At 45.5% G+C, this 12657-nt stretch overlaps 1 protein-coding gene across 1 annotated transcript in view; it reads right to left on the minus strand.

The window, feature by feature from the left end:
* The window catches only part of CBL (Cbl proto-oncogene), a 34144-nt gene extending 22120 nt beyond the window's left edge, over positions 1-12024 (minus strand). Inside the window, exons 1-2 of the mRNA XM_058856974.1 lie at positions 11710-12024; positions 5338-5585 (exon numbers count right to left, since the gene is read on the minus strand). Of these exons, the coding sequence (XP_058712957.1) occupies positions 5338-5585; positions 11710-11856 (395 nt within the window). The 5' untranslated portion in view covers positions 11857-12024. The remainder of the gene's footprint in view (positions 1-5337; positions 5586-11709) is intronic.
* Between the last annotated feature and the right edge of the window lie 633 nt (positions 12025-12657).

Here is a 12657-nt window from a genome sequence, read left to right on the forward strand (position 1 = left end):
TGGCGCTTTTCAGGTCACATAAATATATTTTAACACCTTGAGTTCTGTGAGCAGAGCCTGCCCATCACTTCAGAAGGTAACACAAAACACACTGTGGGCCACAAACCACCCAAAAACGTTCAATATTCCATCAGTATGCAAATGGCTGTGACTGATGGGAAGCAGAAAGGACATCAGGCCACTGTGCTGACCACAAGGATCAAACCAACTGACCTTTAAAGGATCTGGACTTATTATTTTAAGTGCAGGTGTTCATGTTACAACTATTTTCACTCTTAAGAAGCTAAAAATCCACTTTTAAAATTTAAATTTTGGAGAAAAGGCTTTAAAGACAGGAATACATTTGATGTTATTAATGGTCTTTAAGGAGCTCAACAAATATTCAGAGGATTGACAAGGTAAAGGATAAAACTCTCACTTAGGTAACAGATTAATTTATTTTACCAGATTCAAGGGGATTACACACAACCAATGTACTGCTCAGGACACATCTCATTATACATCATTTTGGGCTCTCTGCAATGGGATAAAAATTTGTACTTCAGAGGCTATTTGCAATAGTTAAAGAGAAAAACAGAGCACAAAAGCTCTGTCTCTAAATCAAGGAAGATTCCGTATTTTATGATTCATCTTCAGCCACCTCAAAACTGTCTTGGATACCAAGTGGGCATGACAAGGATGACAAGAATGACAGGTTCAGAGTGGATATTAAAAAGTTCTTTATTCTGAGGGTGGGCACAACTGCCCAGAGAAGCTGGGGCTGCCCCATCCCTGGGAGTGCCCAAGGCCAGGTGGGAACACCCTGGGATAGTGGGAGGTGTCCCTGCCCATGGCAGGGGTGGGATGGGCTAAAATCCAACCCCAGAAATCCCAAATGTGGTATCCCAGCCCTGAACACCCCAGCCAAGCGCCCAAGAGACACGAGACAGTTGCCAAGTAGCAGCGGCACATTTTTGCCAGCATGGAGAAATCCATCACATTTCCAATGATAATTACTACAAATGAACCAATGTGCTTGTAATTCCACCCACAAGAGCAAGTCCACAGCCTCCCATAAAACTCTACAACTTTATAGGCTCTGAGAGGAAAGAAGAATAAAAATCTTCCTTCCTTATTACGCAATCATCTGAAATATTGCATTTGTCCACAAATTGATTTTCAAGACAGTGGTCCAATTTCAGACTGAAAGAAAACTATAATGAATGCAAGCTTAAGCCAATTATGCTAAGTGTTACTTAAGTTCCAAAACTATCACCTAAACAGCAATTTAAAACCAAATTAGAAAGAAATAATTCACATTCCTCCCCTCCAACAACATTTACATGATAATGAATTTCTTCTTGGGTAATAAGCAGTTAGTTAGTGTTCATATGCTGGAGCCTGGCAAGGAAACCTTTCTTGTGGGCAGCTTTGGAGCCTGTTCTTTTCTTTAAGATGTTCTAATTTAAATGCAGATGTAGACTTCACACTAGTGGGTTTTGTTTAAATAAAAAAAAAGTGCTGCTGTATTAGAAGGAAGTGACAGAAAGAGGACTCGCACGCACCATTCAGAGTTCCACATTTTGCACTATCTCATTTTCACTGGGCAGGAATGTGTGCAAGAGGTCTCAAAGATGAGATTAGAGCACCAACCCCCCTTCTCCCAGAGGGTTTTCTGGTTCAGGGTTTAACACAAGTGTTTTCCAACTTTTTCCTCTTTAAATTCCAACCTTTTTCTTTTTTCTTTTTTTTTTTTCTCCAAGTCATTCTTCATGCACTTCCTTCCCCTTCAGAGATATGCATGGTCATTTCCAGGAGACATTAAACACTGGTAGCTTTTTCCTGTGTAAATTAGTGAGTCTTAACATTGGAGCTGGAGAAGAATATGAAATCCTGCTGAGCCAGCATCCCCTAAGCTGTTGTCAGAAGAACAATTAAACACAAATCAGCTTCCCAAAGCTTTTTTTCACCTCCATGCTCTATGGAAAAAGTTTATTATATTCCCTGCTTAACCCCATTTTCCTCTACAGATATATTTATTTTTTAACTGGCTTTGTTAACAGCTTGTTTCCCGTGGTTGAACTAGAAAAATAACTTGTGCTATTCCTTAAAACATCCAGCCCACATCCTGAGAAATTATTTCTCCTCACTCATCCTGCAGCTTCCATAGCTGTGTTCTAAAGTGGAAACATTTGCAGTGCTCTGATTTTATTTAGAAAATAATCTCTCTGAATTTTTCCTCGTTATAGACTGGTTTAACACAATTAGTAAATTTGATTCTTTGGTGAGAAATGGACTCTTCAGCCTAATTAATCCTTTCCCAAGGAACAGACAATTCCTCTACCTGTCTCCTGATCAACAAGCTATTTTTCACTTCTGCCACATCAAGTATAATCTATTTACACAACTGCAAAACCACTGCTGTAAGAAGCAATTTATGTAGTGTGGAAAGCTGACAAATTGCAGCTCCTCTGTGCAATTTGGAGGGCTGAGAAGTAAAAGCTTTCTGCAATGGAAACAGAAAAAAAAAAATAGTCCAGCAAAACACTGAGCCTCTAAATGAAACTGAAATCGAGACCTGAGGCAGGTTCAGCGTGTTCAGAGTAAGAATAGCACTGTCAAGCAATGGAACCATCACATTGCAGGGAAAAATATGTTTATTTCATCTCTTTTTTTGTTAAAAAGGAAACTCAAGAAGTTTACAATAGGGAAGCCACATATTTACCCCTGGATCTATAAAGAAAAGGAAGCAGCACCTCTGGAAATGTGCTCAGCCTCAAGAATTCCTAATTACTGCACACAGCCAAGCAATCATTGGATGATTTGCCTTTACCTTATTACAAGCATACAAGAAAATATCCAAAATTATTAACTCCAGAAATACTATTTGATTCCAAGCCTGCAGATATTGCTTGTAGCTATCAAAACTCAGAGGAACAAAACCCCAAAGTCACTAAGCTGCATATGGTCTACTCCCCAAAAGTCAGTTTTAACCAGTACCCAGAAGTTACTGCTCCTACCTATCAGTCAGGAAGTGCACACAGAGCTTTAAAGGCATCCACAGCAGCATGAATTTTTAAACAGACATGGAACTGAGCTAAAGCAGAATTTAAATAGCACCTTGAAAGCTCTCCTAGCAAAACAAGTGAGCTCTCCTCACAAAAATCACAGTGTGAGTTTAACACAGGAGAGATACAACCATGGTTAATTTATGTATTTATAGTCTGAACCCCTGGACACCAAAACCACAGAGCTACAGAGACCTCCCAAATGTCTGAGAGGAAATACACAACGAGCAAGTTGGGAATAATAAGGACAGAAAGGTGATGTTCAAGTGATCAGGGCAGTTCTGACCCGACTTCAGCCATTTTTCATGTCTGCTCTGCAGGAGCAAACGACAGCTTTCACACTGCTTATGGCAATGCCAAAATTGTGCCTTTTGCTCTATACCAGGAGCCATTTGGGGGAGAAAATAAGGTCATACACAACAGGAAGCAAAATGAATGTCAAGTCTGGAAGAGAGGAGGAAAAAAGCTTCAAGAACAACAGGGTAAAAAAAGACAGAAAAGTCAAAACAACTAATTTATTAAATTTTTAAAGTCCTATTCTCAAAGCACTGCAGAGTAACAGCCACAAACCTGCATGAGATCAAGAACAAACTAGATTATGTATACATATATATATATGCACACATACACACTGCCACATTCCCAGTGAATATCAGATTCAGGTTCTATTTGTTTGTTTTACAGACTGCTGACCATCTTCCAGAAGGCTTCTCCCACACTTGGGAGTATTTTAATTAATTAATGTATTGATAAACTATTATGAATTATTATTAAATTTGAACTTATTAATTTATTAATTCTTACTAAAAAATATTCGTATTTTTCTTCATCTTCTAGCAAGGTGAGAAACTTTCAGTTTCTTCACCTTAGATTATTGTACACATTTTATATCTATAGGTGCATGTATAGCAGAAATTCATTTTATTTAATTACCAAATAGCACTGAAGTGATTGGGTTCCAAGAGCTCCCATAACCATGGAATCTGGCACTGCCAGTGCAGCATTTACCAGAATCTGCAAAAGCAAAATCCTCGTTCTTTGTGTAGGTATCTCTTGAACTGGTACACAAATCACATGCACTGACTGCTCTAATCTTGTCCTTTTTTCTGACAAATTAAAGAATTGAGAATGTTGCCAAGCTCAGCACAAGGAAAAGGCTCTCTGGTGTTACCCCTTTAGGACCAAGCTGCTGCTTCCTGTGCTGTGCAGGAGCAGAGGAAGATGCCATCCAGGATGTGATGCTGTTTTAATGCTTGTGCTTAACACAAGTCTCCCCACAGTTCCTTCCCTGCTAAAGCTGTTTATTCATAAATGGGACAATTAGCAACTCCCCCAGGAATCCCATGCCTGCTGTGAGAGCAGCAGCCTCTGCTGCAGTCCTGCCATTCACATCTATCAATCTGGATTTCCCCCGCTCCCTCTAGTCAATTAGCTGGATTACAAACCAACTAGGATGATTAACTCTCTGGAATTACTCCTCTTTGCTCCTCTCTGAAAAAGCAAGGCACTGGAGGTGGGATTTTGGATTCATGACTGACACAGCTACCATTCACTCATCAGATGTTCCAGATTTATGACAGATCACAATATACACACAGTTAACAACACTCCAGAAGGAAACTTCCATTTCTTAATCCATTCTCAACGCAGTCAGTAGCAATCCAAGCAGCACCAGCAATGCCTCCTGGAGCCACTGTCACAGCCTTTGGTTGGAGCTCAATATCATGGAATATGCTACACAGAGCTCAGTATTAAACCAGAAACATGTGCCAGCACTTTAACCCCCCAAGTAACTCCAAGCTGCTGCCAGGCCGTTAACCACATTCTCCCCAGGGCAATTATGTTCAGCCACTGGGTGGTTTTCACTTTTTTTCCCACCTTTTTTTTTAAAAAAAAAATCAACATCTATTTCAAAAACCTACAATGAGTTTAGTGTTACAAACATATGCCTTGTACATCTCTGCCTGTTAGACCTTGCACAAATGTGTAAGATTCGTCTTTCCCAGAGCTTTACTCTTAAATCACCTTGTCATTCCTTTTCTTAAAGCTGGATGAGGAAACACCTTCTCAGGCACATTAAATTCATACTATTTTGTTCAAGAGAGCCTTATATTCAGCAAGTGCAGTTTCTACCTCCACCTAGCCTTTTTTTAAGTGCTCTTCACCTTGAAGATGTCCCTTGACCTCAGCCAAAATGCAAGACAAGCTCACAACTGATCTACCTCAAATACAAAGCTCCCGACGCATTCCATTCCTACAACAAACACTTGAAACCATTTCTCTCCGTTACCTAGGCTGGGAGTTCTCCTCATACATCCGTTCCTTCCCTTCCTTGAAGAGGCTGATGGTCTGCTTGGTTTTCTTCATCAGGTTCTCCATGAAGACGCGGAAATACTCGTTCTCGCCCAGGGTCTCCATCTTGCCCTCGTAGCGGGACAGGATGGTGCGCAGGTGCTGGTAGGTGTCAGGCAGCAGGTCCAGGATGTAGGGAGGGCTGTTCTTCAGGGCCAGTTTGGGGTTTTGACACAGTCGCACCACCTGTGGGTAATGGAGAGAGCAGCTCTGTGAAAACTCAAGGAGAGGAGCGCAATCGGGGGTTCAACACAATTCACTGTCGCAAACACGACGCTCTGAAATGTTTGCTCAACAAATCCCATTTGTTGGTCGAGTCCAGATGGAAACACAGAATCCCAGAGCCACGGAGGCTGCAAAAGACCTCTGAGATCGAGTCCAACGTGGTCCCCACCTTGCCAATCAGACCAGAGCACTGAGTGTCACGTCCAGGCATTCCTTGGACACCTCCACCACCTCCCTGGCCAGCCCCTTCCAAAGCCTGACCATTCTTTCCATGGAGAAATTCCTCCTGATGTCCCTCCAGAACCTTCCCTGGTGCAGCTTGAGGTCACTTCCTTTTGTCCTGTCACTGCTTGCCTGGGAGCAGAGCCCAACCCCCAGCTCACCATAACTTTCTTTCAGGGAGTTTTAGAGTGATAAGGCCTCCCCTGAGCCTCCTTTTCTCCAGGCTATTTTCTCCAGATAGTGAGCCCAGCCACCATAAAAGAATGCAATTTCTGGGCTGAAGAGCATGTGGACTGATGAAACTCATGATAATAAATTTATGTGACAGGGGAGGGGAAAGGAAGCCACTTCACCATCCGCCATAGCCAAATTTTTCCATTATCTAAACGGAGAGAATTAAAGGGAGAGTTGATGGCAAAACAGCCATTTGAAAAATTAGTAGTGAATTTTCAGTTATAGAACGGGCTGGAATTAAGAGTTGTGAGGTCAGTTTTGGATCAAGTTTACAAGGTAGGAAGCAGCAGTCTAACACTTTTATATTCTGTGATTTCCAGCAAACTTGAGCACAAAATGTGGCTACACCTTCCTAAAGTTCTTCCCTATAATGAATATTATCTGGGTGCATGATACCCAGCATATAAATGAAATCTAAACTCATGACACTGCCAGGTATGAGGGAATTACAGATATTAAACAGTGCAGAATACAAAACTTCAGTAAAGTGGATAAGAAAAAGCAAAAGAACAATCTAACATCCTTTTGCAGTATCTCATTTCCACAAAACCTTGTGAAACCTTCAAGAGGAATTGAGCAGTTCCCTACAGGGCACGCTTAAATACCTACTTCCCTTAAACATGGATGGTAAACAGAGTTATTCCTTCTGAAACAGCACTTCAGCATTTCACTTGGCCAATTAGGGTATGTGCAAAAAGCAACCTTGTGAAGTGACACCTCCAGTTTTATCTTAGAGCAGTGCCTGTACCAAGAGCTGACCTGAGAAAGGCTCAATTTCAGCCAAGAGAAAGGCACACTGTGTATCAAAACTCAAACCAGAAAAATCAGACTGCCGCTAAAAAAAATAAACACCTAAAAAAGCCTCTGCAAGAACACATGGGAAAAACAAACTACCAAAATTTTCCCTCCATTTTGAGGAGGCTGCCAAGGTCTTAAGATAAAGAGATGGATGGCCAGACAGCTGACTTAGTCAATTGATGCTGATGCCTCAACTGCTGCTTCCTTGGAGCCTGTGAACATTGTACAATGAACCATATCAACAAATTGAGTCAACACATTTCTCCCCTGAAAAAAAAAAAAATAGTTTCACTATGAGCATGAATAGGTTCTTAAATATGCTCCTCGGACCCAGCTGAGCTATGCTCTGGGCAGCAAAACCTTTTCTTCAGCAGAAATTGTTTATTATACAGTGGGTTTAAAACCTTAACAAACACATTCAGCTCTGAGGAGGAAGCCACATTAAGCAAGCAGAGCCTGCACTTCCCTCAGCCATCTGGAAATAGAGAACAATTTTTGGCTGTTACTCTTTGAAAATACCCAGCTATGGGAGCAGCAGACCTGCTGCATTTTAGACTTTGGTATCAATTAGAACAATTCCATCACAGCAGCAGAGAGTTCTGCAAACTGCTCATTCTCAGAGCCCCTGTAAAATGCTTCCCAAGTAGATACCTCAAACAGTTAACAGAAAGGTCAAAACTGCTGGTATTTTACTATCAAATCAGTTTCTTTATTTACCAAGCAGACCAAAATTAGCTAAGATGAGCAGTTAAGCAACTGTGCATAACTAGGAACTGCTGCCTCCTGAGCAAACTTGATGCTTTTATAACACAGCAGTGACAAAAGCGGTGGCATTTTCCTTGTTTCTCTAACGTGTGCACTTGCAGCATCATGGCAGCATCATGACAACATCCAAAAGAATGTTCCCAGCCCTGGGAACAGCTGTCCCTCAGCAGCTTTCCACAGGGACCAGCAACGTGGAAGGAAACTGAGCAAAAAGCAGAAAAATATTATTTTTTTTGTTTAAGTGTGATGGCAACGAATAGAAGCAATGCGTGGTTTTAAATTAACATCCAAAAGTTTGTCTGGTTTATGCTGTGTTCTCTGAGGGACAAACCTTTTAGGGAGATATTTTTGGGTTTTTAGACACACCAATAAAGCTTAGCATGAAGAGAGGTGAGCCTGTGAAGAACCTGAACATTGACTTCACCCATTTCCATTTTCCAAATACAACAGGAAAAAAATAATCAAAGAACAGTTTCCCAAACTGAGTTTTAAGGAAAGAATCTGTTATCTACTCATTCTAGGAAAAATAATCTCATCTAGATCTTCGAGGCCTGGAATTTAATCTTTCCCCTCAACAATCTGCAGCTTGCCTTGACTGATTTCTGGATTTAAGAGTCCCAAGCCTGATGAGCATCCAGGGGCTACTCCCAGGTAAGATTTTCCCTTCCAGGGCAGTTCTGAAAACTCATTTTTCCTTCCTTTAGCAGCTGAAGAGCTAACTGTCCTGACATCACACCTCATTCCAGCGTAAGCAAACAGCAAAACAAAACCTAATCAAACATCTCTTATCTCTTGCTAAATTTGTGTTTGGCCTTTCTTCTACTCACAATGAAGGTGACCTGCAGTGGCACTTCTCTGTATCAGTTCTAGGAACTGAATGGTATCAGGAAACCCTTCAGAGAAGCTTTATCTCAAAGCTCCTCTTCCTCCTCTGCCTTCCCACATTCATTCCCTCTGCTCCATCCCAAGCAGCTCATGACTAACCCACCTATTCCTCAAATACCACCCACAGCAGTGAACTCCAGGGGGCTGCATTTCATCTCTGTTCTGCAGAGAAATGCATAAATATCACCTCCTTCAGCTGAAGGGGAACATCCAACAGGGATGGAAAGGGCTATTTTGTGTCCATGCTCTGTGTGACCACGTGTAGCTGTGGGAGAAATGGTACTGACAAAAAAATTAAGGCTTCAAATGAAAGAATCTGAAAGACATAAATATGTCAGGCAGCTTATGGAGAGCATTACAGGGAAAATATTTGGACAAGAATCAACGTGCATAGGAAATTCATCAGTCACATCCGAAAGCAGAGATGCACAAATGCTTTGACAACACCAGCTAATTATGCAGACTAACAAATGAGGTCGTGAGTGTAGTGTACCCACACAGACACAGCACGCAGCTCTGAGAGGCAAAAACATCATCTATTAAACATGCACACAAGAAGGTTTTTTATCTGCACCTGGAATTTCACGTTCTTGGCCCAGAAATCTAACCCATTCTCAACACCTTCCATTCATTTAGCCCTTCTCATGAGCCATGAGCTTCTCTGGGTTTTTGCTACACTAAAAAGATTTTAATTCAGATGTGTTCTCTTGAGTGTGCATAAGTACAGCTGAAATCTAACAGGCTTTTCAGAGCCAGATCTCTGCTTTTGTACAAATCAGACTGAACAAGACTTCAAGCCTGAGAGCTTCTGGATGCTGCCTGTGAGTAAACCTGGAGTCAAAAGAGGTCGATGCCACTTGTGACAAATACAGCAGCAGCCTTGGCTTTTCTGTCAGTGGAGAGAGAACACATCTAACCTGCTAAAAAGACATAATAAAGCTGTGAAATTTACCCCAAAAAAACATCCCACTGCATTTTAAAATGCTGTCATAACTAGCTTTTTTGCAGGCTAGCATTTTCCTTCGAATAGAGCAGGTTATGAGGTCCAACACAAGTTGCCATCTTGCTGTACATATTCTATACATGAAGACGTGCATTCTTACACTTATTTAGGGTCCTGTTTCCATGCCCAAACTGCCTTTCCTACATTAGCACTTGTGCTTGGCCCTCAGTGTCTGTAACAGAGCCAACAGCACTTCTCAAAAGGGTTTTTTCCTTTGCCCCAGTCTCGCTGTAGGTGATCAAAGCTCATCACAGGCACAGCAAGGCACAACTATAAACCGTGGCTTTTGTTGAGCCAGCCAACACAGAGTGATTTCTTGGCAGGAATATAATTTAATACGCCTTTAAAGAAGTCATTTACTCTGCCTGCTTTTAGCACTTACTGCAGGAGGTTCAGACACTGCATGGATAAACAATGCAGGGGAAAGAGAAGGAAAATGCATAAGCCTGAGGGGCAATTGGATGAGGGATGCCCAAAATCCCTGCCTGCTCTGCCCCCAGAGGGGAAGGAGGTGGCCAGGTGACAGTCCCCAAGGCCTGGGGGCAACTTGGGTGATGCTATTACTCTATGCTACTTTTAGGGCCTTGAACTCAGTGTCATAAAATGCGCTGCACATTTCAGACTGCAACATATCAAGCCTAGCCTTGATTTCAGCATCGAACAGTAATTATCAATGAAATCTCCACAAAAATGTTAGATTTTTATTTTGTGCCTATTTCTGTGTGCCTGCGCTCACCCACTTGATCATTCCCTGACAACTCCCCAGGATTTCTGAAAACACTGGACTGACCAGCACACCTAGCCAGGCCAGTAAATCAAATATCCCATCACACCAACAGGCCAAAAGGTCTGGTGTCCTGCCCCCGGCAAGAGCCATTTCCTGGCATTTTAAAAGGAGGAGGAGGAGGAGCAGAGAGTCTTAATGACCCCAGAGAGCTGTGCCCCTCCTAAAGGTGTGGGACTGGAAGAAGGCCTTTCCAACTCCCACGCCACAAGTTTTTCTTGTTTAACATCAGTTGATACTTTATCTTTCTGTAGCTACATGTACTTATTGCAAAAGGGTTTATTCAGTTTTTCCTCAGCTCAGTTTTAAGGAAAAGGTTTTGTCCTGATCGCAGCAACACATTCCTGTTCGTCCCAAAAGGAATAACCTGCCACAAAGCTTCACCATCCACTACCCACACACCAGGCTCTAGCACAGGCCAAGGCACACCTTCCAAGGGGCAAATCCTAAATTTCTCCCTTGTCCTGCTGCTGTAACCACCTGCAGCTCCCCACCAGCCCCTACCCATTCTCAGCACCACCAGTGCCCACCCCAGCACCTACAGGATTGGAATTAGCTGTACATGAATACAGACACCACAGAATATCCTGGCTTGGAAGGGACACACAAGGATCCTCCAGTGCATCTCCTGGCCTTGCACAGGACACCCCAACAATCCCACCCTGTGCCTGGGAGTGTGATCCAAATGCTGAGCTCTGGCAATCTTAGGGTTGTCACCACTGCCCTGGGGAAGCATCGCAGATCCTCTGAGGCAGTTCTAAATCTTCCATCCAAATTGTCCCCTCTTCCTGCACCTTGTTCCTGCAGAGTTGCTGATCTCCCTTCATACCTTCCCATCCTGGCATCCCATTGCTCTCCTGCCTCTGGCCTCTCGTACATCACACCAGATCCACGTGGAATCACAGAATGGTAGGGGTTGGAAGGATCTTAAAGTCCATTCTGTCCCAGTCCCTGGCAGGGACACCTCCCACTATCCCAGGTTGATCCAAACCCTCTCCAACCTGGCCTTGGACACTTCCAGGGACCCACAGATCCTCTAGGCACCCTGTGCCAGGGCCTCACCACCCTCCCAGGGGAAAGTTTCTTCCCCAGACCCCATCCAGCCCTGCCTTCCATCAGTGTGAAGCCATTCCCCCTTGTCCTGTCACTCCATGCTCACTACCTTCCCCCAAAGTGCTGCACCCCATTCTGTGCCCACACACCTCCCAGTCCCCCAAGGATTTCCCCCCGTGCCACAGAGCCCTCTCTCCAGCCAACCCCACAGCTCCAGGCTCATCCCAGATCCCCTGTGATCCCAAAGTCCCAACCTCCCCAGGCCAGCCCTATCCCACAGCCACCCCACCCCGCGCCACCTCAGCCCCCCGCGGCCGCTTCCATCCCACCGCCCTCCCCACCTTATCCATGAGCTTCCAGCACTTCTCCACCATCTTCTTGTCCACGGCGCCGGGCTGGTGCGGCCCGAGGTGGTGGTGGTGCGGCTGGAACGCGTCCTTCATCAGCCCGATGAGCCCGCCGGGGCCCTTCTTCAGCGGCGCCGACATGGGGGCGCCCACACCCGGCCCGTGGGGCCCGTCCGGCACCGGGGCCGCGGCCCTGGAGGGGACCGGGCTGAGGGCGCTCCGGGCCGGGCCGGGCCGGGCAGGGCGGCGGCGGCGGCCGTGGGCGGTGGCGGCGGCGGCGGCGCCCGGTTCCAGGGAGGCCCCGCCCTCCTCGCCGGCGCTGGTTGGCCGCCCGCCCCCCCGCGCGCCCGGCCACGCCCCCTCCGCCGGGGAGGAGCCGGCGCTGATTGGTGGAGGAGGGAAACGCATGCGCAGTACAGCGGAGTGAGGGCGGGGCGGCGGCCATGCTTGGTGCGGGCGGGGCGGGGCGGGGCGCGGTCGCCATGGGAACGCGGGGGCCGCGCTCGCCCCGCCGCCCTCGGGAGGGACCCGCGGCCTTCGCGGCCCTTGCCGTGCCCCTCGCCCAGCTTGCGAAACGGGATCGCTTCCCCTTTCCTGAAGACGCCTTCCCTTTTCTAAGAACGGCCCGGACGCGGGGAAGCGGCGCTGCACCCCACCCCTTCTCCCAGAGAGGCAGGAGCAGCAGCGGCATCCCCATGGCAGGGAGGGAATGGGAACGGGAGAGCGTCCAGTGCAGCTGGCAGGTACCTGAGGCATCTCCCCGCAAAGGCAGGGACAGGCAGAGCCCACCGGACCTGAGCCCCTGTTCCCGACATGCTCCTACGGGAGAAGGAGCAGGAGCAGAGCAGCGAGAGAAAAGAGGACCCGTGGGAGAAAAGGGGACCGAGCAGTGAAAAAGGGGCCAGGAATTAAAAGGGACCAGAGAGTGAAAAGGAGATCGGG

This window comes from Poecile atricapillus, chromosome 25, assembly GCF_030490865.1.
Source record: "Poecile atricapillus isolate bPoeAtr1 chromosome 25, bPoeAtr1.hap1, whole genome shotgun sequence".
NCBI lineage: Eukaryota > Metazoa > Chordata > Aves > Passeriformes > Paridae > Poecile > Poecile atricapillus.